The sequence below is a fragment of the Atractosteus spatula genome, chromosome 13 (genome assembly GCF_055471065.1).
Source record: "Atractosteus spatula isolate fAtrSpa1 chromosome 13, fAtrSpa1.hap1, whole genome shotgun sequence".
NCBI classification, from domain to species: domain Eukaryota; kingdom Metazoa; phylum Chordata; class Actinopteri; order Semionotiformes; family Lepisosteidae; genus Atractosteus; species Atractosteus spatula.
Genome location: NC_142718.1, coordinates 42,223,205 through 42,245,073, shown reverse-complemented (window position 1 = coordinate 42,245,073; position 21,869 = coordinate 42,223,205). Strand labels below are relative to the sequence as shown.

The 21,869-nt window shown below is 35.4% G+C and overlaps 1 protein-coding gene across 1 annotated transcript in view; it reads left to right on the top strand.

Moving 5' to 3' along the window:
- The window catches only part of arhgap15 (Rho GTPase activating protein 15), a 193,078-nt gene that overhangs the window by 32,706 nt on the left and 138,503 nt on the right, over positions 1-21,869 (top strand). The window contains exon 6 of the mRNA XM_088931037.1: positions 5,107-5,196. Within this exon, the coding sequence (XP_088787163.1) occupies positions 5,107-5,196 (90 nt within the window). The remainder of the gene's footprint in view (positions 1-5,106; positions 5,197-21,869) is intronic.

The window sequence follows — 21,869 nt, the reverse complement described above, 5'->3', positions numbered from 1 at the left end:
GAGGTTGACTTGCCAAGTGCATGAGTATCCTGAAAGGTTTAGCTGGATGTGTTATGGGAACTATGAGTTGTGAAACAGTGGGGGGGGGGCAATATTGGGTCCTGATACATTTACTGTTAAAAGCTCCATTGAAACAGAGATCCATTACAGAGAACTGCTGGCTTCCAGAAAGAGAGAAAATAAACCTTAGTGTTTGCGAAGGCTGTATTCCTGGCACATATATGTGATGTTTGCCAGAATAAACAGACATAATAAGTGTGGAACTGATTTCCTTTTCTTGTAAAACGAGAGAATGTCAATGTTCAACACTAAACCACCAATCAATACTGGACATTTACAGCTTGATTTTCAAAAGGTTCATCCCTTAGTCTTTAATTGGTGTTTGTAAGTGAAATTTCTTGAAAGCTATATGAGATTTTTTATTGCATTTTCATGTAAATCATGTGAAATCAAGAAGGACAATGAGAGTAGGAAGCACATTACAGTAATGTTTTTTTAATGTAAGATATATTTTTGTAAGTCACTCTAAAGCAGCTAACCAGAGACTGAAAAAAATCTAATAAGCTCTAAAATCTTGTGTGGATGATTCATTTAAATTGACCACAGCCACTTATGTCACTTCCAATGTAAGAGGAAAATGCCTTGTTAAACAGGCTGGGCAGTTTGAAGTAATGAAGATGCTCTGATAGTTGTCTTCATTCAAGGTGTCATAGTGGGTCTCAAAAACTCACATCCACAATAGCTTAATAATACAGTAAATACTTTATTCGATATGATTGGGAGACAGAACATAGACCACCAGTGCAATATACAGTACTAGAAATTTAATGCACAATACTTTTTTCTTTAACAGTAAAGAAAGTTCCAATGCACCTTTACAGCACTCAAATGTTTAAACAATCTATAGCAATGTCTAGCTATTGGATCGATGTTGAAAGAACTTTATAAATAGGAAATCTCCCTTTATAAGAGCATTTAAAAAAATGCATTTCATTCATTCTAGTTAAATAGCTTTTTTTAGACTTCAGTCAGAGGAATAATGAGACATCAGAAAGCTCCTACTTTAATAATACATTCTACTACTGTAGGTATCCTAAATGATAAAAAAAGAACACATCAGGTAGCAGCATGGAAATAACTTGGTGGAAATATTAAAATTTAATATAATATGAATTAACTCATTTACATCTTGTTTTATTAAATTGTGCAGTAAAATAACTGTGCTGTACAATGACAGATTTGAGTTCAGAGTCTGAAAAAGCAATCAAGATATTCACAGGTCTACCTAAATTGAAGTGAAACATTTTAATCTGCCCAGCTCTTCTGAGAGCAGGGTGGTGGTGTGTGTGTGGAGTGGGGGTCAGGGTGGGGTGGGCTGCGTCGATGAGCTTGAGCTGCTGCCAATGAAGCTTGACAAAATTATCAAAGCAATTCCATATTGATCTTTCATGAACAAGAGGTCTAAATGGCACATGTTTAAATTCACTTAAACCTTGTTCATTATGGGGACCAAGGACCATGAACAGCGTTTCAGACTGAAGTCTGTGGCGGCATGCTCATTTAGAAAACATTCTCTTCCTCATGAGCACAGAAGAGGGGGCATCGGTCAATGCTCCAACAGTCGAAAAAGTAGTGGTCCCTCATAAGCTTCTTACGATGGTCAAAAAACCCAAGATAAAGAAACAGCCTCCTCCCCCCCCATCGTGGAAGAAGTGAAAACATTCATTGCTTATGGCCCTATAACTGTCCTTCTTAGTTGCTGCTGTAGCTGCCAAAGTAGTTATTTTATAGCTATTTGGCATTAAAGGTTCACAAATCGATAGAAGGTTTTCAGTAAAATTAAGAAAAGGAGAATAATATTTTCAGCCACTAGAAATAATAATAGCACATGCACTTAATGACCAAAAATTTAGGACACCACCCCAGACAATTGAGCTTCAGCATGTGTGGTGAGACTGAGGAGACAGGTACCATACAGTAGATTGAGACACTTTATGGGGTCCCAGGGTGTCGAGGGCTGTTGTAGTACAGTAGATGGAGTCTGGGAAAAAACTGAGGCAGCAATACAATGCCAAACAGCTAGTCTACTTACTGTAAATTGTTCTCTGCCCCATTCAGACTGTAGCCTGAAAGGCACACCAAAAACTGACCTCATGGATATTTCCAGAAGGTGTCTCGTTCCATCTACTGCATAATACTTAATTAAGGTGTAAACAGCTGGCTAATTATCCATGTAGTACAGTATATAAGGTATTCTTTTGCAATTTCTAAAGATGTTTCCAAAGTGACTGGAGAATGTAGTAGGAAAAGATCCACTATCATGCTGCACCCTACCATGATGCCGATAATGTGTATAGGCTTTGCATACACATGTGCACAAAGAGTTAGAAAGACAGGCACAGCATTTCAATTAATATGAACAAAATTCCAGTTGATAAGACTCTATCAAATAAACGCCTCACAAACTAGGTTAAAGAAAAACACACTGCAGATTCAGTTGAGATTTATGGAGAATCTGGGTGAAATGTAAATTGCTTAAGGACTAAGCAAAAAAAAAATAGGACTGTTTATGTTAAAATAAACAAAACCAGCATTCTTCCCATGAAACTAAGGACACCAGGTAGTGTACATAACAAAGTCTTACTATTATAAATCAATTTGTAAGTTTATTTAAACTGTTTATAACCTTAATCTAATATTAATTAGACAGCAGTATATTTTCTTTAGGAACTGTTATACATGTCAAGTTTATAAATGTGAGTCATGGAATCCCAGTTTTTTTATAGTTACATTGCCATTACTCTACATGTGAAGTACAATCATAAACATAACTTTCACAACACTATAGTACTTACAGTATACTGTAGATGAACATGGGTTTTTGCTAATGTCAAATTTTGACTAATGTACTGTTAGTCTCTGCTGCCATTGTTCAGACAGAATACAAAATTCTGTTTTATTAGTTTATCATTTTTGTACAGAAAAAGCATTTTATCTGTATGTCTAGAGCAGACTTGTGGAGATCTTAACCTCTACATGGTCACCTTCTTTAACACATTCCAAAGGCTTAGCCATAGTTATACTTGCAAAATGCTGAAAATGCAATGATTAACATAACCACTATAATCGGTTTTACTTGACCAAAAAACAGTAGATCACTCTCATAGTCACTTTTACCTTAACTAAGGGTAGATTGTGTTTATTGTTTGATAAAAAAAATACAGTAAAATACAGTGTTTCCATAAATGCTGAATGCTAAATTAACATAGACAAGAAACAGCTGAGCTTTTTTGTATGTATACAGAGTTTATATGGAAAAAAATTATTTATGTTGAAAAAGAAGCAGATTTTACAACCTTTTCTTTTGGTGTTTATTTAAATGTAAAATATTTCTCTGAGCCTCCAAGCAGTTCTGAGTATTCAAGTGTGATTATAAATCTTCAAAAGAAAGGTCATTGCTTTTCAACAGCATGTAGTCCTAAGTGAATTAAATTTAGAATTATATAGAGTATAGAATGTTTTTGATTTAAACATTGTGGAATTTGCTGAGGATTTGTTCTTTTGATTCATTTACATTGGTAGTGATATTGATTAGTGGGTTTGAAATACCTTAAGAAGCTTCCATGAAATGCAGAACATATGACCAGTTTCAGTAGGTTTCTCATGTAACACATGTTTAAAGCAGTCCTTTCAAATTTGGCAATTTAAATAATTATCACTTTATCTATCAAAATCCTCTCTGTCAACAAGGGTTTGTGATTTCTAGCATGCTTGTGGTTTTGGAATGTATGGTTGTCTGTGTTTTGTGAAACCACATTCCTAGTGATTTCTCTGGAATTTGTTGGATTGTACACTTAACTGGAGATTTACCTTCAAAGAGTTGGTCCCTTTGTGCAAAAGGACCATACCCACTTTGTTCATTGATGGCATATGTGCTTGTTGATTTCACTTACTCCCCTATTGTAAAAAGCCTAGTGTATTTTATTTCTCATTTATTTGTCTGTTTTTAAAAAGATAAATATGTTTCAACCCACAAGTGAAGCAGAAGGAATGAGGGATGGTTGGGCTTTGTTCCTATTTTTTTTCCTTTACCCTATATCTTGCCACCCATCCCTGAACTGAGATTGTGCAAGGCCACTTTCTTTATGCAGACTTGCTCGTGTTTCTAGCAGTCAGACAGAAAGGCGAGTCTGCGCCAGAGTCTGTTCTCAGCCTGGCTGTGGACTCTGTACTTCATGATTGTAAAGCAACAGCAATAATTTCATTGAAAATATTAAGATTTTATTTTTATTATTAAGAATATTTGTTTCTGTAACTTAACCATCCGTTAGTTGTTTGTGTGTTTCTGAAGACGCAATGGGAAATACTGATTGCTTGAAAGCAAATGATTGAAAATAACTGTTTGTCCATTTGTATTGTGCCCTTATATCCTCTGATTGGCATTAATTATTCAGGGAAAAGTCTTGGTCGATGTTTATCTGACCAATATTTCCTGGTATTTGAATTTAGTAGAAATGAAGACAAAATAGGGTAAACAACGGAACAGAAAGACACCTGAGCGGTTTTGTTTCCTGAATTTTAAACTGTGTCCTGTAATCATAATTTGAATTGCAGTAACCCCAGAAGAAAAGCCTGAAAATAAGCAGTAATGGAATATTCTGTAATTCCTTTTTAGTTAAAAAACGATTTCAGAACAGGGCTTTATTGTTTGCTGAATGAAATTATTTGCTTCCCAGTGCAGCTCTCACACTCTAATATGTTATTTGAGTAAAATTCAGGAAACTTTCATTTCAGAGAAAATTAATATGCAGTCGACATAATTAAGAAACTATGTTCAAATTCCAAATTAATTTTACCTTAATAACATGCAAAGAAATCAAGAAGGCAAACTAGGATATTTTTTTTCTGGAGTTTTTCCCTTATTAGTTAAAACACTAGAGAATGTACACGGTGCTCATTTTTCCTGTGTTTTTTTTATAAACTTGGGAAGATAATTATTTTTCATACTATGTGTTTGTTAATATTTGTGACAGTCTAATCTAATTTCTGCTCCTTTTTTACTCACAAGTAAGTTCTTAAAGTCACTGAGTTTGTTCCTTCTGTCAGAAACCAGGATGCAAACCGGAAAGTGTTGACCTCTATGGAGCGAGGATTGAATGGGCAGCAGACAAGTCCAGTCGAAAGAACGTCTTTCTGGTAGGGGGCAGTGAATGCTTACATTTTCTACATGTCTAAGCGAATTCCAATGCATTTCATGTCTGTGAGTTTTCTGTGAAAACTTTGGTCCCGGCTCCTATCCATCCACTATGAAAACGTTGTTTATTCCTGGCGAGTGTCCTGGCAACTCGAAGCCTACAGTCCATTGATAAAGCACTGGGTACAAAGTTGGGCTGCAGTCTGCATGAGAAACAAGTACTTTTGTTAGGTACACACACAACTAGGCAAGCACACACAAGTACACAGTGACACCAGTTAGCCTGTCCAGCATGCTTTTCTGAAGTGTGAGGAACACAGAAAAACCAAGCAGCCACAGGGAGACCTAGCATTGAGGAGTTGTCATACTCCACACTGAAGTTTCCTCCTGTCTGATGTTGATCCCTGGACTGAAGAGTTACAGGGCAATGGTTCTAACCTCCAGGCAAAGCTATCTCCCTGGCAATAGATGTATATTTATCATCAACATGTGTATCTCTGCTTACTTCAGAGATATCCCTTCATCCCTTTATTGATTAGTGAAGTAATTCAGATTCAGTTTGATCAACATGTATACATTTGAACATGCACACATACAGCAGGTAACAATGTAATTCCTGCCAAAGTTCATCTTCATGACATTTATTCAACTGTTTTGCTATATGAGGGCACTTCATTGATTTAATAGTAAACTATAATTTCTGTTAGAGAAGAAATTGTTTCTTCTCTTCAAATGATCTGGTTTTGTTGAAACTCAAACCCCCAAAAGCCTAAAACTTAAACAGGAATCAACCCACCGCATCTGGTTGTGTGACACTGGCATGTCCGATATTGTTTTTTGTTACAGAATTCATTTTAAAACCGGGCCGGCTTTAATGAATATCATTTCTTGCTGTATGCTGAAAAATGGCCTGTGCCCAAGTGGAGTGGTCTTCCTGTTTATTTCTACCGCAGATCAGGTTTACAGCAGGTCAGGCCTCACGGCTCCAGCCAGAGATGTGGAAACACTAATTTCAAGTGCCAAAGGAAAAGTGTATATTTTGTTTAAGAGGGATGTCACAGACCCTTATAATTAACAAAAGTCAATCTTTCAAAATCTTGGACCCTTTTTTTATAAACTAGTAATGGCAAGATAGTTTTTTTCATTTCCACTGATGTTTGTGTTGTAGCACTATAATTCTGTCGTACTCTTATGCCACTTCAGTCCCAATAAGTGCTTTGAAACAAATCGCAATGTAGGTTCTGGTTGAAGTACTATATACAGTATATAGGAACAAGTAATAGGTTTATTCCATGCTGAAAAAAAGAAGAAAGAAAACACAACGTTGCTGTGGAGCATTCTTCAGGTGTGAAGAAGGTTCCACAGCCGAAACGTTGTGTTTTCTTTCTTCTTTTTTTCAGCATGGAATAAACCTGTTACTTGTTCCTTTGCAGCCTACGCATGCTGACGCAGCTACCCACCTGAACTACTATATATATACTGGTTATTATACAGTACTTTTAATTTGAAGTAGATAAATGGACATTATTTGTTTTGATATTTCACACTAACAACAAAAATGATGTAGCTGTTGTGGGTGTTTGATGTCTTGCATTCATCTTGGGTAACTTGAACGTTATTAAAAAGTGTAATTTGTATCATATACAGTACATTAGGCACACAGTAGACAGATGCTAAACAACAAAGTCAGTCCAATACAAGTTAGCGATTAGTGTGTGAGTGTACTACTGTATATGTTTTAGGTGCTCCTCGGAGGAACACTTTTAGAATGTAATTAAATAAATTGATAAGTTAAGATAACTTATATATATAGTTTATGTTTTTTTAATAATATATTATTACACAAGCCTGCATAAGTAAAACGGCACCTACAGTAAGAAGGTAGACATCCGGTACATTTGTTAGGCCAGTATCACGAGGAACCCACACCCCTTTACAGGAAATGTCGAACATACAGTATCTGAGAGAGAAAGTTTGCTGTAATTGTTGGGAATGAATAAGCACCAGGACAGTTTTTAAAAAAAAGAAAGAAAGCACGTCATGTCAGTGCACATGGCGGGCCATTTTGAGTCTGTTAGGTTTTGAAAGTTTCTCTAGGCTGCTTCTGCTCTTTGACCACTAGTTGTATCCTAAAGGCCATGCCGACATGCACGAGGAGAGGGTTCTGCCCGCTGTAGGGTTTTACTCCTAGGAAAAATGCCAAGGTCAGGAGGTCAGGAGTCCTAAAAGCAAACACTAACCTACTTACACACACTGTGTCCTTAGTGAGAGCTCCAGAGGAAACTCCAGTGTTTTAATAACATCATCATGGGAAATATGGCAAGCACTGGTAACAATTCCTAGTGCAACTATTTTCTTGCTCAGGCTGTACAGTTGTATATGTGCTTTTTCTTTGTGTGATCAAAATTACAATGCTCTTTTGCTTTTGACCTTATCTTCTCTTCAGGCTCCCTAACCATCAATGCTACAGTATCTGCTTCGTTTCAGAAATGCCTTTGATTATAAGTACTGTATGTTAAGGGTGGCCATTCCTACATCGTCTTACAAATGTTGTCCCTTTTCCTGTTTCTTTTTAAAAAGAGAGAAGTGACTGTAAGTGCATTTATCTGATTGGCTGCAATGCTTAATAAAAGCACTGAATTAATACAGGATACAGTACAGAATAGTTTCATTGCTAAAATGCTGCAGTAAGAGGGAGACCAGCAGTAGCTGGTTTAGCTCCTGTAGTTAATAAGATGATAAAAAAAGATAAAAAGGGAGGCTTAGCAAGAATGTGCAAGAGCCAAAGGTCCTCTCTGTCAGTTTATATAGGCACTAAACTGAATTTATTTTATGTTCAGTGGTTTAAAACTATTCTATCAAAAATCTGATCTTGCAATACAAAAGCAATCAGTTTAGGTACAGTACTTATCTAGCTATACTCAGGAGAAAATCAACACATCTGCTTGAAATGACTGTGGAAAGCAAAGCACAATGAAAAAGAAGTGTAGGCTGGAGCAAGAATCAACATTTGACTTTAAGGGCTGATGTCACACCAATTCTAGAGAAAGCAGAAAGCAGACTATGGGTAAAACAGTAAAAACCAAGAATCCACCAAAACATCGGGAGAATCGTAACCAGAAAGATTAAAACAAATACAAAAGGCAATTACACTTCAATACAAAATTAACCCAGGTTACAGACCAAAGAGCAATATGTAACAATAAAACACTTATACTGTATTTATGACTGCTTTTCAAGAGACAGCACTGTATAACAGCACTCACTTAATACACACAACTAAGAAGAGATATAAAAATTGAAACGTAATGCCTCCTTTGGCTTTTTTTAGTGAGCACTACAGGCCTGGCACTTTAATGTCTTCTATGGTTTGTGGAAAAGGCATGTCTGAATCCACAGGTCTAAGGATGAGAGGACTAGACCTGTATAATATAGAACTGCATATACTGTGCATGGTATATAAATACTGTATATGTTTTAAGCAGGAAAACCTAAAATGCACTGGATTCAGAGTGATTCACAGAGAACAGGAGTAATGTGTTGCTTCAGATTAAATAGCCCATGATCTGTAAAAGTCTGAGCATGCTGAAGCCCGTTTTCAGGAGGTTTTGCAGGAATCTAATCTTTATAAAATGAAGGCAAGTAACAATATTTCAGCTATAGTTAGTCTTTAACTGAGCATAGTGAAAAACAGATTGCATTGAAATGTTGTAAGAATGCTCTTTTAAAGACAAATCAGGGTCAAACATCTTTGGGATTCTGAAGTGTGAATTTTTTTTTCCCCGTAAATGTCTTTGACAGTACTCTGTAAAAGTTCAAACTGTTGCTCTGCTCATCCGCAATGCTGGCTTTTTCCTAGAATAAAAAAAGGAAACTATGAATATTAAGGGAGCTTCCAGATCTCATAACATGCTTAAGACTTCATTGCTGTTGAGTGGTGTTTTACTGTTCAGTATTTTGACTGAAATCTTAACGCAATGAGGATTAAAGGGATTACAACATAATCTTAAATAATCCAAAGTTCCATGGACAGAGAAATGCGTGTAATAACTATATAAACCCATCCTGGGGTCTGACAACATTGTCAGTCAATGGTAGGATTAAAATTAGTGTAAAAGTTCTTACTAATACCGCATATTTTGTGAGCACAGAAGCAATTTGTATTTTAAGAGACATACCTCTTAAAGTGCTGGCCAGCTACTGAAGGGCAAAGCTCTTACAGATGATGGATCGATGGGCCTAAGAAGATTTATATTTTTAATTTTTGTTTTTGATCAATGTCTCATGCTTTCATTATAAAATTTCATGCCTTTGAATTTTTAAGTTTTGACTTTCTTTGCTTGTATGTATTTTCAGACATGTCCAAAACTTTCTTAATGAATAATTTGGAAAAAGAAATCCAAATTTCCTGTAATTTTTTAAGGATTAAAAAAATAATTGTTATAAGGATAATTTTATAACAGCTTTTCACATAGTTCTCGTACAACCTTTACTTCCTATAATTAAACATCTTTTTACAAAAAAATAAAACAAGTTATTAAAACCTGTTTAAAATCAAATGGGAACTTGTGATGGGCTAAATGTATGACAAATTATATATTTATATATACTGTATATTATTTTAGGTGTCCTAAATTAAAAGCAACAATCTGGAAGTGAATGTACAGTACCATAATTTTATTTTACTTTTGTTGGGATGAAATATCATTATTGCATTGTAAATTAATACTGTAGGTATGATTAGTTAGGCTTATCTGTATACCTGATTTCAGTTTGTTGTTTATCCTTTTTTCCATTGTTTCATTGGTTCACTCATTCTGTACAAGGATATTATACTATACAGTATATCAAACTGTCCTTTTCAGTTCCTTAATTCCTCTACCTTTTAATACTCCAAAAATTATCTTTTGTACCATATTTACTTAAAATTATGTTATTGTTGTTATGTACAAAAAACTGCCAAGTTTTACCCAGTTTAACTATGTTACAATTTATCTTTAAAATAAAATGCTTAGATGAACAAAATGCAAGACAAACATTTAAAACATGATAAAAACATGAATAAATACATCTACTGTACCATTTGAGCATTTAAACAGAATCAGAATATTTATTTCTTTAGTTTATATTATATCTGTGTTATGAGTTATACAATCTGTACTACATCACTAAACATACAGTAGTGTGTATATGATAATTATGATGTATTTCCTTGTTCTTTAAGTTGGACTTATCTTCCAATGATTAATAATCCTATTACAATTATGTTAAAAAACATCAGTGTTTTCTAAACTAGAAGACTGCCTGTTAAGTTTTGAGTGTACTGTATTTCTTAAATTTCTGTGATTAGTGAGAGTAGTTAATAGTTTTATAGTTTATTTAGTTTCACTGTGTTCTAGATTTGTTTTATTTTCAGAGGAACACTTTGAATACATCTGAAGGAGACATGAGTTTACCACCACACTCTTTTTGCAGAATTCATAATAGTTTTTATTTCAGAAAGTCGGTTTTATTGAAAGACCTGTAACAAGAATGAAAAAAGTATATATTTTAATTTCCATGACAACGTTCTGTTTGTACATATCCACATCGCATATAAACAGCATCATGTGATCTAGATTTCCAGTTTCTAGAAGCAGAACTATTTCTACTTTGAACTGAACAAGTTTCTAAAAATTACCCAAGCTAGGAGGTAATGTACAGTATAAGGAATGCTTTGTGTTATTCACCAGTGGGAACAGGGCTAAACATAGTAAATCATGGGACTTCTTGTTATTTTCACACTTTATTTTTCATTAATTAATAATGTAAAAATGTTGCAGACGTCTGTGTGTTGCAGACATATACTATTATAAAATATTTGTTTTTGTATATCTGTGCAATTCCCTTTCTCTGAGGGCATAATTAAGTGGAATACAGATACCATGAAAAAATGCTTACAAAACTAAAGATCTGGTTTGGATGTGGTTTATAGACTAAACAGTACATTACAAACTAAGTCTTACATTGTGATGAAAGCTTAAAAAGGCCTCTGATTACATGCTGTGAAACAAGTCACAGTGCTGCCATCTGGTGTTCATCTCTTCAATAGCATTTTAGTGTTCTGATTTGTTTAAAAATGTATTTTTAGGTCATTTTAAATATCTCTTACTGCTTTTAGAGAGAATTACTTTTTTTGAGAGAATGAACATTTAAGGTCAATTTTTGAAAATGGTTTATTTTCCTGTGCCATTGCTGAGGTTTTAATGAGACGTAGCTCATGGGAATTTCCTCGGTGGAATGTTATTAATGTTTGAGAAATGTGCACCTTCTAAGTGGTATAAAAGCAGGAAAACTCTGTCAAACACTTTAACTGAAGTGAATTCCCAAGATTGGAAAAAACAACTGTTGGGGTGGAGAAAGCAGGACAGAAAGGTTTACTTTAGGATGTGAGTGGGAGCTGATGAGCAGGCTTTTCACCGAGAGCTGCAAGAATGTTATCTACAGTCATAGTAAGACGAAAAACCTGTATATTTTCCATTTTTAATTCATGGGAACCAACAGACAGGCTGGAATGATAAGAAAAAATCTGATGAGAATTCTTGTGAATCATTGTGATTCAGCCCCTCAGAGATGGGCCTGTGTTTCAAACATCTCCAGCACATTTCCAAGAAAAGAGGGTGTGATCAATTCACATGTATTGTCTTCTTCTCACTTCTTTAAATATATGCAGTTCAGACTCAAAAAAGCTACTCTTATGAACAAAACAATTAACCCTTGTCTTATCAGCAAAACTATCACTACTTTTTATTGCCTTTCACAATACATTATAAATGCAGTAGAAAGGTTAGAAATACAGTATGAATTCAGTAGAAATAAAAAAAAACAGTCTTTTTTTTTACAAAGCCCAAAATCTAAATTTTAGCTTAAAGGTGTATTTATTGCAATTATTTCACAGTTTAAATTATCGTGTAGACAGAATAAGCAGAACTGCCTTTTCAAGCCAATATGATAATGTTCTGTGTCAAAGCATAAAATATTCAGAGCTAGAAAAACCATATTAAGAGTGTCATTTATGTTACATTTAATTTAAACTAGCATTAAAAGTTAAAACCTTTTAGACAAGGTTTCCATTACTAGAACCGTTGATGTGCCCCGAAGGCCATCTTGAACTCCATTTGCTATCATGTAATGTAAATTAAATTAAGCATTTCCAAAAGTATAAAAATTAACCCATACTGTAGTTGGGACTCATAAAATATAGTAGTGCAAAACAGTGTATTTTAAAATTAACCTAAAGAGGAAATTCAAAAAGTAAATAGGTTAAATTTGCAACTAAATTTATAAAATGGCTGTTTTGCCTAAGTGACCTGAACTGTTGTATTGAATTCTTTTTAACTTTCATTTTTACTATGAAAGATGACCGTTGTGCACTGAGAAATTAAAGTATTTCTGTTCTCATTGTGTTTTCATAGTGTGGGATGAGAATGTCCTAATGATTTTATGTGGGAAAGTTATTGGGACATGTTCCAGTTCTAACACATGGATTATTCTTTTTTTAAAAAAAATAAAATCTGTCAGCAACAATATCGGCATCATAAGTGTAAAGCTGATTTAGAATATGTTAATATCAATTAAGTTTTGTTTATGGTATTGTTTACTAAATATAATACAATTCTATTGGCATTCTCATTTTAAAGGTGTTATTTGGCAAAGGAAAATATTTATTTCTAGCACAAAATTAAAAAAAAAATAATGAGTATAATCTTAGCCTGTACATTTGGATAACTTATTTGAAATAAATACATGGAGTGTGAAACTTGGAGTTCAGTACTCAATGTAAACTACTAATTATTCACTATTACATTTTACTGTAAAGGCTTTTTTCCCTATAGAACAAGGTCAGATTTTCCTACCAACAGACATCTTGACAGGATATTGCATATATTTACAGTATATAACACTCTGCATACTATACATGGAATGCACTATACATGCACTATACATGGAATCGCATAGGATCTGGAAGAGCTCCACACATCTTGTAGAGGTCCCACGCCATCCACTGATGAACTAAAGCAACCAAATACAGTGTAGTTCAGGTGGGTAGCTGCGTCAGCTTGCGTAGGCTGCAAAGGAACAAGTAATAGGTTTATTCCATGCTGAAAAAAAGAAGAAAGAGAACACAACATTTCGGCCGTGGAGCCTTCTTCAGGTGTCAGGTGTCAAATACAGTGTAGGTGACATGCAGCAGCTATTTTGTGCCAGCTCACCACACACTCTAGTGAGAGACTCAAGATGCTTCATTTCACTGTCAGTCGTTGTTTTCTAGGGGTGTGTTTTCTGCATTATGATTTCCAACGTGATCTGCAAATGGCAGTTAGGAATTCAGCTTTTTTATCATGTTCAATGTGAGATTGCTACTTAGCTTCATGAAATATCTCCTACTTCTCTCACAATAAGGAAATGCACAAGGGACCAGCATGCTCAACATCACCTGACTCCAACTACGTTATGCAGCTTTTACCCCCAGGTTAGCAAAGACCCGTCCAAATGCGTAGCTGTAAGTCTGATAACGAAGGCTGTTGCCCCCTTTTCTTTCCCATACACAGTTGTTTACAAATAGCTATAAGCTTGTCATGGCTGACAACAAGGTTCAGTGGTCTGTCAACGTTTACTGCAAGATTAAGACCAAGAGGGAAAAATTCTTTGCTCACGAGAATTCGGAGCACTGAACATTGTGTTTACAGAAAAGTTTTTGTCTGTTTCCTCAATGGCAGCCTTAGTGTAGCAGATACTCAGAGCATGCAAAAGGAAGACTACAGTATGTAGTACATTAGTCCAGTATGGCATGATGGATGTCAGCCCTGACAAACACAATTGGATACTGTATCCCTTGGGTTCATATATTGCTGTTCTTGGCTTGTAGGCCTTTTGTATTAGCTGGGGGGGCTATCCACTTTAAGCAAGGATTCCACTAACAAAAACGTTCAGACAACAAATGATTTACAGAAGTACTGAAGACTGGGGATTTTTTTTCTGCATTATATCACTGTCACCCAAGACTGACTACATACAGTATTTGGAAATTTAGGGACAGATATCCAGTTCCTTTCTAAAAATGTGAGAATGGTTTAAATGCCAAAGTCATTTAAAAGTTACAAAACTTTTCTCTCTTTTCTAAGATTATTCATTTTTCCTTAAATACACTGGTAAGAAGTCTTCTGATATATTTAAAATATTAGAATTATTTCCAGTAAACATTTCATGAATATGAATATGAATATGATATGATTGAATATGATTTACCACCTTGAGAAAATGTTATGAGCACCATAACAGTGTCCTCATAATACAGTCTGTTGGCTGAACAGCTGCAGCCTAAGCTTTTCTTCCTCTAGTTAAATGCAGTTCTCTGTCACTCATCATCAATCTGCTTATGTTGATGCTATGTAATTAATATGTTATACCAAGACTACATCCACACAGACCTACCTGTAAATATTTCAGAATAACTATAAACTGATTTACTTCAGGCTACAAACCTTCACCTTCATACTTTGTTCTCTTTGTTGAGTCAGTTTTGGGCTTAAGGGAGGTCAGGGTCAGAAGGAGAGGATGGAGGATGATTCACCTGCAGCATAGGAATATAAAAAGTTTGATAATGAACAAGGTTCAATTCTTTTAACCTGTGAATGCAATCCTTTAACACAGGGAATGTACCAGATTGCTCTTCTTTGGACTGATTACAGGACAGCAATATATTTTTATATTGTATTGACCAAAACTGAACAAAATGTTAAAGATTAGGCCTTGCTTGACTTATGCAATTATTAATGGAAATCCTTATATTTTTTGTGTTTTTTATTTCTTCCCTACATTATCCCCACATTATCTGGAAAATGATATACATACATTTACTGTATATTTGCTAATCATGACTTATTTTTCCTAACTACTTTCCTAACTAATCTTGATCACTGATATACCTTCAGAAAGAGCAGTGGTCCTAGTATAGATCCCAGATCCCTGTGGTACTCTACTAATTATGCCACTCCAATCTGAGCATTCACCCTTTATCTTTTCTTTTATTCATCTGGTTCTTATTCTAATAATTATGTCTGAATCGAAATTCATGCTTTTCCTTGAATGTCAGCCAACTTCAATTTGTGACTTTTATAAGAAACATTATCAAAAGCCTTCTGAAAATGAAAATATACCGTATCATATATGTTTGTATCCATTGCATTACACAGAATTGTTCAATGATTTCAAACGGTTAGCTCAGCAAGATCTAGATTTAGAAATCCATTCTGACCATACTTTAGAATCATACTTTCATACTGTATATCCTCCAGTTCCAGCTCTAGTTATTGTTTCCATGGACTTATTAGTAATTGAAGCAAGGCATATAATTGCTTTAATTATTTTTCTTGCCCTTTTTTATGGAGGGACACTACATTAGCAATTTTCAGTTAACAGGTACTACCCTTGTCTTGAGAGACTCCTGGAATAGTTGTGTTAATGGTTTGAATGTCTTTTTCCTTAAGTACAATTTAGTAGAATCTCATCAGGCCCTAGAGATTCATCTATTCTAAGTGCTCCTAGAACCTTTAATATTTCTATTTCATAAGAATGCGGAATGTTTTCCTTTTCTGAAACACTTATCTTCATCTTTTACTCTTCTTTTTCTGTTGTAGACTCAAGAAACATGTATTATTTCTTACAGCCACAGTTGCTACGTTTATTTCATTCTCACCCTTTCTGATATTCTTTTTAACTTGCACTTGCTGTTTGTTGTACTTCTTTTCTTCAACTGGACCTTGTTTGTTTCAGTCATTTTACAGTGCAGTACAATGTGGTATATTGAATTCCCAGATGTACCATGCTATTTAGTAAGCCAAAGCAGAAGAATATCTTATAGCTCCCCCCACAGACAACTTGATCTTTGGGCTATAGTGAGATTCTTGCTCAGCCATTTTTTTTCCTGGTAAGACTGCAGAAATGGGACTGTTGGTCATGGTGACGTCTCAAATGTCCAAGAGCAACTAGAAAGAACTGTCGACCAGAGTAGTAAATTTTGGATTACTTAAATTTAGCACTGATTTTTCCACTTTATAGATGAAAAAATCATATTAGAATGTCTCTACATACAGGATAAATGTTACCACTAAGCAAGCCACATTCAATATTATTGCCTAAATGCCTGTCTCCATTTCACCTCTATTCATTCAAACAAAATAAGATTATGTACATTATGCCATTAAATGCTTTCAGCACCAGACAGGATTAACAGTATGGAATTTCCTGTTCGGCTCAGCAGTTTACTGTATCATTTCACCTATTGTACGATTGGTGTGGAAGTTCTTTAGTTGGAGGTCTCTTGTCTTTCATCAGCATTTTTCAATGTCTTACCTCAAATTACCTAAGGGAATTCTTTAAGTCTTTTTTTTGTTTTATTACCTTTTAGTTTATTATCAAAACTCAGTTCCTTCCACAAGTTTAACATTGATACAAATCACTATTAAGCATTAATCCAACAATAGGCACTTTATTTTAGAGATATCAAACAAAGCATCCACCTCTAGCATGGTACCATACTGTAATTATAAACAAATCAAAACTAGAAAAAATATTAACAACCTCGGGTGGGATCAAACCCTAACCCTAATCTTAACAGTCACTGCATATGTCAACAGAAGTAACTTTAACTAAAGATGCAGTATAACTGAAAATCTGAACACCATGTGAACTTTGTAAACCAGTGCAACCTCAAAGATGGGAAATTTCCAACATGTCAGAATACCTGGATTGTGTTTCACAGGCAGGTGTTTTTGTGCTAGAATTCTTGACCACCTGTTTTTCCTCCATTGTTCTGGGCTTATAGTGGCCACGTGGGCTTTCCGAGGCCGCCAGAAAGGGTATTCTACAAGTTGTTGACAACACTATACTTGTCTATGTATTTGTTCAGGCAATTCAGCTGTGAATCCCCATGAGGGCTGTGCAAGACTGCTTTTTTCCCTTTTAAAAAGCTCTGGTCCCTGCTTGAATGGTTGCTATGTCCAAGCCCAGTGCCCTAATCCTGCCCTGCTCTTCCTCTAAGCAGGGTGTTAACTTAATCCCTCTCATTTAGGCAGCTGCACTTCCAGAGAACTTTAAAAAAAAAGTTCCAGTTCTGTGACTGACACTTTCAGCTGCTGCAACGTCCTCCTGATTCCACTTCTCAACCATTTTAAGATTTAACTTGGATCTGAAGATTTGTGTTGTCAGAAGCATTTTTCTACATAAAAAGTGAGAGAAAGATACGTATTAAATAACAAAAATCTAATTGTAATGCTCTGCTTTCTTTAACCTCGGTATGCACGTCTGTGATTAAACTGATGATTTTAGCAACATAGTTACACTATTCAGTAATGCTGAGAAACAATATAAAGTCAAGCCAGGTGTAAAAATATGCAAGAGCTATTGTTTAGAATCAATTTTTGCTCATGTAAATCACTGTGATGAAAACAAAACTTTGGATTATTGTCTTCGAGTTATTAATTAGTTCTTGAATAATAGCTTGACTCTCTGTGATTACTGTTTAGCATAGAATGATGAAAAAAGCTATTAGAAAAATATTTCTTGAAAATTGTTACACATATGTCTTCTTCATCAGAGACAGAGGTCTAAACATTTGTTAACAGGCTACATTTTGTTTAGATATGTTTTACTGATGTTGATTGAATGCTTGAAGCTACAGGAGAGTATCAAATCAAACTATGTTATTTGCCAAAGTGTTTTCATATGTAGTGAAAAGTGAACCCGAAAGGACATTTTTAAAACACATTTCATGCAGACAAAGCAAAACACTTTTTTATGGAAGCTATAAAAAGTTAAAAATGAAACTGACACCGTAAGACTCGTCATCAGAATTTAAAATCAGACATAAAAAGTTGTGTAAATAAGTGACTTCATAAATTTGCAAGATGTTTGCAAAGTGGGATGTTAACTTTTTATTGGCGTCACCTGAAAGTGTTTGGTTACTTCCCTAACCCTGTTCACTGAAAGAGAAGAACAACCACCAACAGATGAGAATCGCCATTGACAAGGTTGGGGATTGAACTTTATATAAGTGCTGTTAGTAAGGAGTCCAACACTCTTTTTCCAACCCTGCGCTCCAGAGATACAGGATCACCATGATTGCTTCTCAGGAACAGTGTACTGACATTTTTGCACCTGGTTGAAAATGTTGGCATAAGAGAGGCCAGAACTCGTACGCCAAGCACAAAGCGCAGAACTCTGCGCTGTCTTTATGATGGACAACATGATCACATATCCCAGCTTGCTCTCCATGAGACACATAGGCACACAGTCGGGGAGAGAGAAGCTTGGGGTCAGAGCACAGGGTCAGCCATTTATACGGTGCCGTCTAGAGCAGCTGGGGTTAAGGGTCTTGCTCAGGGGCCCAACGGAGTAGGATTCATCTGCTGGCCATGGGATACGAACCAGCAACCTTCCAGCCACAGGCGCAGATCCTTAGCCACAGAGCCACCACTCCACCCAATTAGCCCAGACCACTGTGGCTAATGGGGAACCAGAAGCAGCATGACCACTCACTATCTCCAAAGAGGCAGAGAGAAGGGCAGCTGGAGGGAAGGTGGGATGCTTTCTGTACAGACTGTTAGACACTGGGGTGCAAGGTAGCATGAGTACATGGAGGTGCAAGCAGACAGTAGAAAAAGTGAAGGAGACAGCAGACTGAGACCTGATCCTTCCTTATATCTTCCCCTCCTTGTTCTCTGATGAAATTTTCAACTGAAAAATATTGAACAGCACAGGAAAACAGCAAGAAGGAAGAAAAGTGGCACTGTGAGCGGCCTGAGACGGCACAGAAAAAGAGCCCAGAGCTCAGAGTGGGGAAAACAGAAAGAAAGCAAAGAAAAGCTTCTTTTTCTGTTTGATTGCTCAGAGGCAGAGGCAATAGAAAGCAAGAAACAGAGCTGACAAAAGGCCCGGAGATGAACAGGACAAGAAAAATTGTAAAATTCTCAAAACAAATAAGAAGAAAGACGTCTCTTGCTTCACCTCTATTAACAAACAAGTGGAAAACTGGAAAAAGGGAGAATCATTTTTAGAATGTCTTCCAGAAGAAAGACTAGAGTTTGGTCATTGTAGGGAAAGGGCAGCATGTGGGTGGGTACACAAGTGCAAGAAAAACAGTATAGAGAGCAAAAGCACTTACCCACATGAGAAAATGAAAAAGGAAGAACAAGAGCTTTGCTGGCCCTGTAACGTTGCTGAGATAGGGCATCTTGGGCTTTTCCGGCCTATTGGCAGTGATGGTCAATAGCTAAGTGCCCTGCCCTGTGGGAAGCTGTGATCCATCATTTGGTGGATACTCTTTGAAATGAAAGGGAACTGATTTTAACATGATATTTGATTTTAGGAAAGCTATAAAACTATCATTATTTATATCATTTATAACATAAAACGTGAATTTATTTATATTTTCAAAGTTTGCACCGTATGCATATTTTCATATAATTTTATTCAATATTGGTAATACACCAAATTGTGAAGCTCACAAATTGATTGCAAATACAGTAATACAGTGCAAAAGGAAATTAAAATATTAGACTACATTAGAAAAGGAAAGTGAATATTTCATTGGTATTAAATCATCTAGCTACATTTCCCAGCAATGAATAATAGTGTAAGATAGCACCCAAGATGGATTTTTCTCCCCTTTTTAAGATATAAACCAGTGTGCATTTTATTCCCACAGTTAGTTTTTATAGCTGTAATGATGCCATAAAAGGTCAAAAATGTTGACGCAATTTACAATGTGCATGACAATCTGAAGCACTTATCCGTGAAATATTAAACATTAGAAATGTTTTGGGGTATCACAGTTAGTCTGTCCAAGGTTACATTTCATTTAGTGTTTCCCCGTTTGTAAACATCAGTAATAGTTTTGGATTTAACTATGGGAAGATACCATAACTGCACTGACAAAAGCAGTGGAACCTTGTCAGGAAGGGGTCATATTTGGAGACAAATAAACCAGAAATTACTCCCACTGAGCCTTTCACTGTCACCCGTTTGATACCTTATTCACTAAAAGGTATTAGCTAATTCATTTACTGTGTTCATTCTTTAACATTTGTCCAGCCTTCAATACCAACAGCCTTAATTACAAGCTTTTCTCAAAGAGTTCATTTCATGAAGTGCAGGTATGGCATCAAACGAAAATAATTGCTCTGTTATCGTGTGCATTCCCACACCACCACAACATCAAACAAGTCTGAACGGCCACAATGTACTGTATGTGTTTGGCCGACACAATGTTAATTAATTAATTAGTTTCATCAGCTGTGTGAAACAAAGACTATTCTTTGTTTTATATTTTCTGTGTTGAATTTATTTCATTGTTAAGAATTGTTTAGGTGTTAGAGTTGTAGGCTCTTATTCTGTGGAAGAATACGCATACTTATGTACAGTATATACTGTACTGTATGTATGTGTGGAGATAGAAAATCCTGTGTGCTCCACCCTGTAAAGGAATTTTCTCTGTGTATCCAAGTATGTGAAAGATTTAAACAAAAAACTTTTTTTCATTCCGAACACAATGGAAGGTTCAGGAGAAGTGCACCTATCATTCAACATTTAGCAATAAGCTGTGTTGATGCAGTGAAACCCAGCTTTGGAAAAAAAAACACCACTTTAAACCCTCACTGTGTTTCCTGTGCTCGGAGATCAACCTGCACTTGTTTTTGAATCACTCAACACCCACAGGACTAAAATTTCTGCCATCTTAATGGAAACAACTCCAAACCAAATAGACAGAAATCATATTCACTTCTCGCAAAATCTGTCAATCTCCACTTTATTGTTGTGAGTGCCTTGGAGCAACACTTCCTGAATCTGAGGTCAACTGCTGCTTGAAGAAAAGAGGAAAATATTCAGTGTTGTATCAGATATGAAAGACAGTGGTCTTGTGTTCAGAAAACTAACTCGGTAAACAATGTGTGAAACAGTCAAGGAACTTTATGCTTTCCGCCATACTTTGTTATTATTAATATTAGTGTGAGTATTAGTATTAGTAAATGTACTAACCATCTTAAAATACTAATACCAGTGTAATTTAAAATTGATTTGAATGAAAAGACACATCTTTATTTTTTAAACGTACTGTACTGTAAAGAAATACCAGTAAACGTAAATTGGTTAAATTAAATTTTATTTCATATCAAAGACTCCACTGATACAGAATGCTTTCTTGCTAAATAAGTTTTAACTGAAATATAAAAAAAGATGAAGTACTGTATGAAGTTAACTTGTTTTATAGTTCTGTAGCAACATCAAATTGTTTATTGGTTACAATTGGTTTTAAAAGAACAGACATGTTCTCATAGTCATTACAGTTTTTGTAAAATGGAAACATTGGCAATGCTTATGTAATAACAGATGGAAGATGAAATTAACACATTTTGTCTCTGTAATTCTCAAATCTTTTATTTTTAATACTGCAAATGCTGATTCACTTCTTGTGACCCTGACAGGCTACAAACACCTGTCAGGAGTATCTACAGTAATATTCCGTGGCTAATTAGCACATGAGGAATTTGCTTTAAAACATACAGGATCTGTGGGAAAGTACTGTAATTAGACCTTGTTGGCATGTACATTTGGTTAACTTAACTTAAAGACTCTA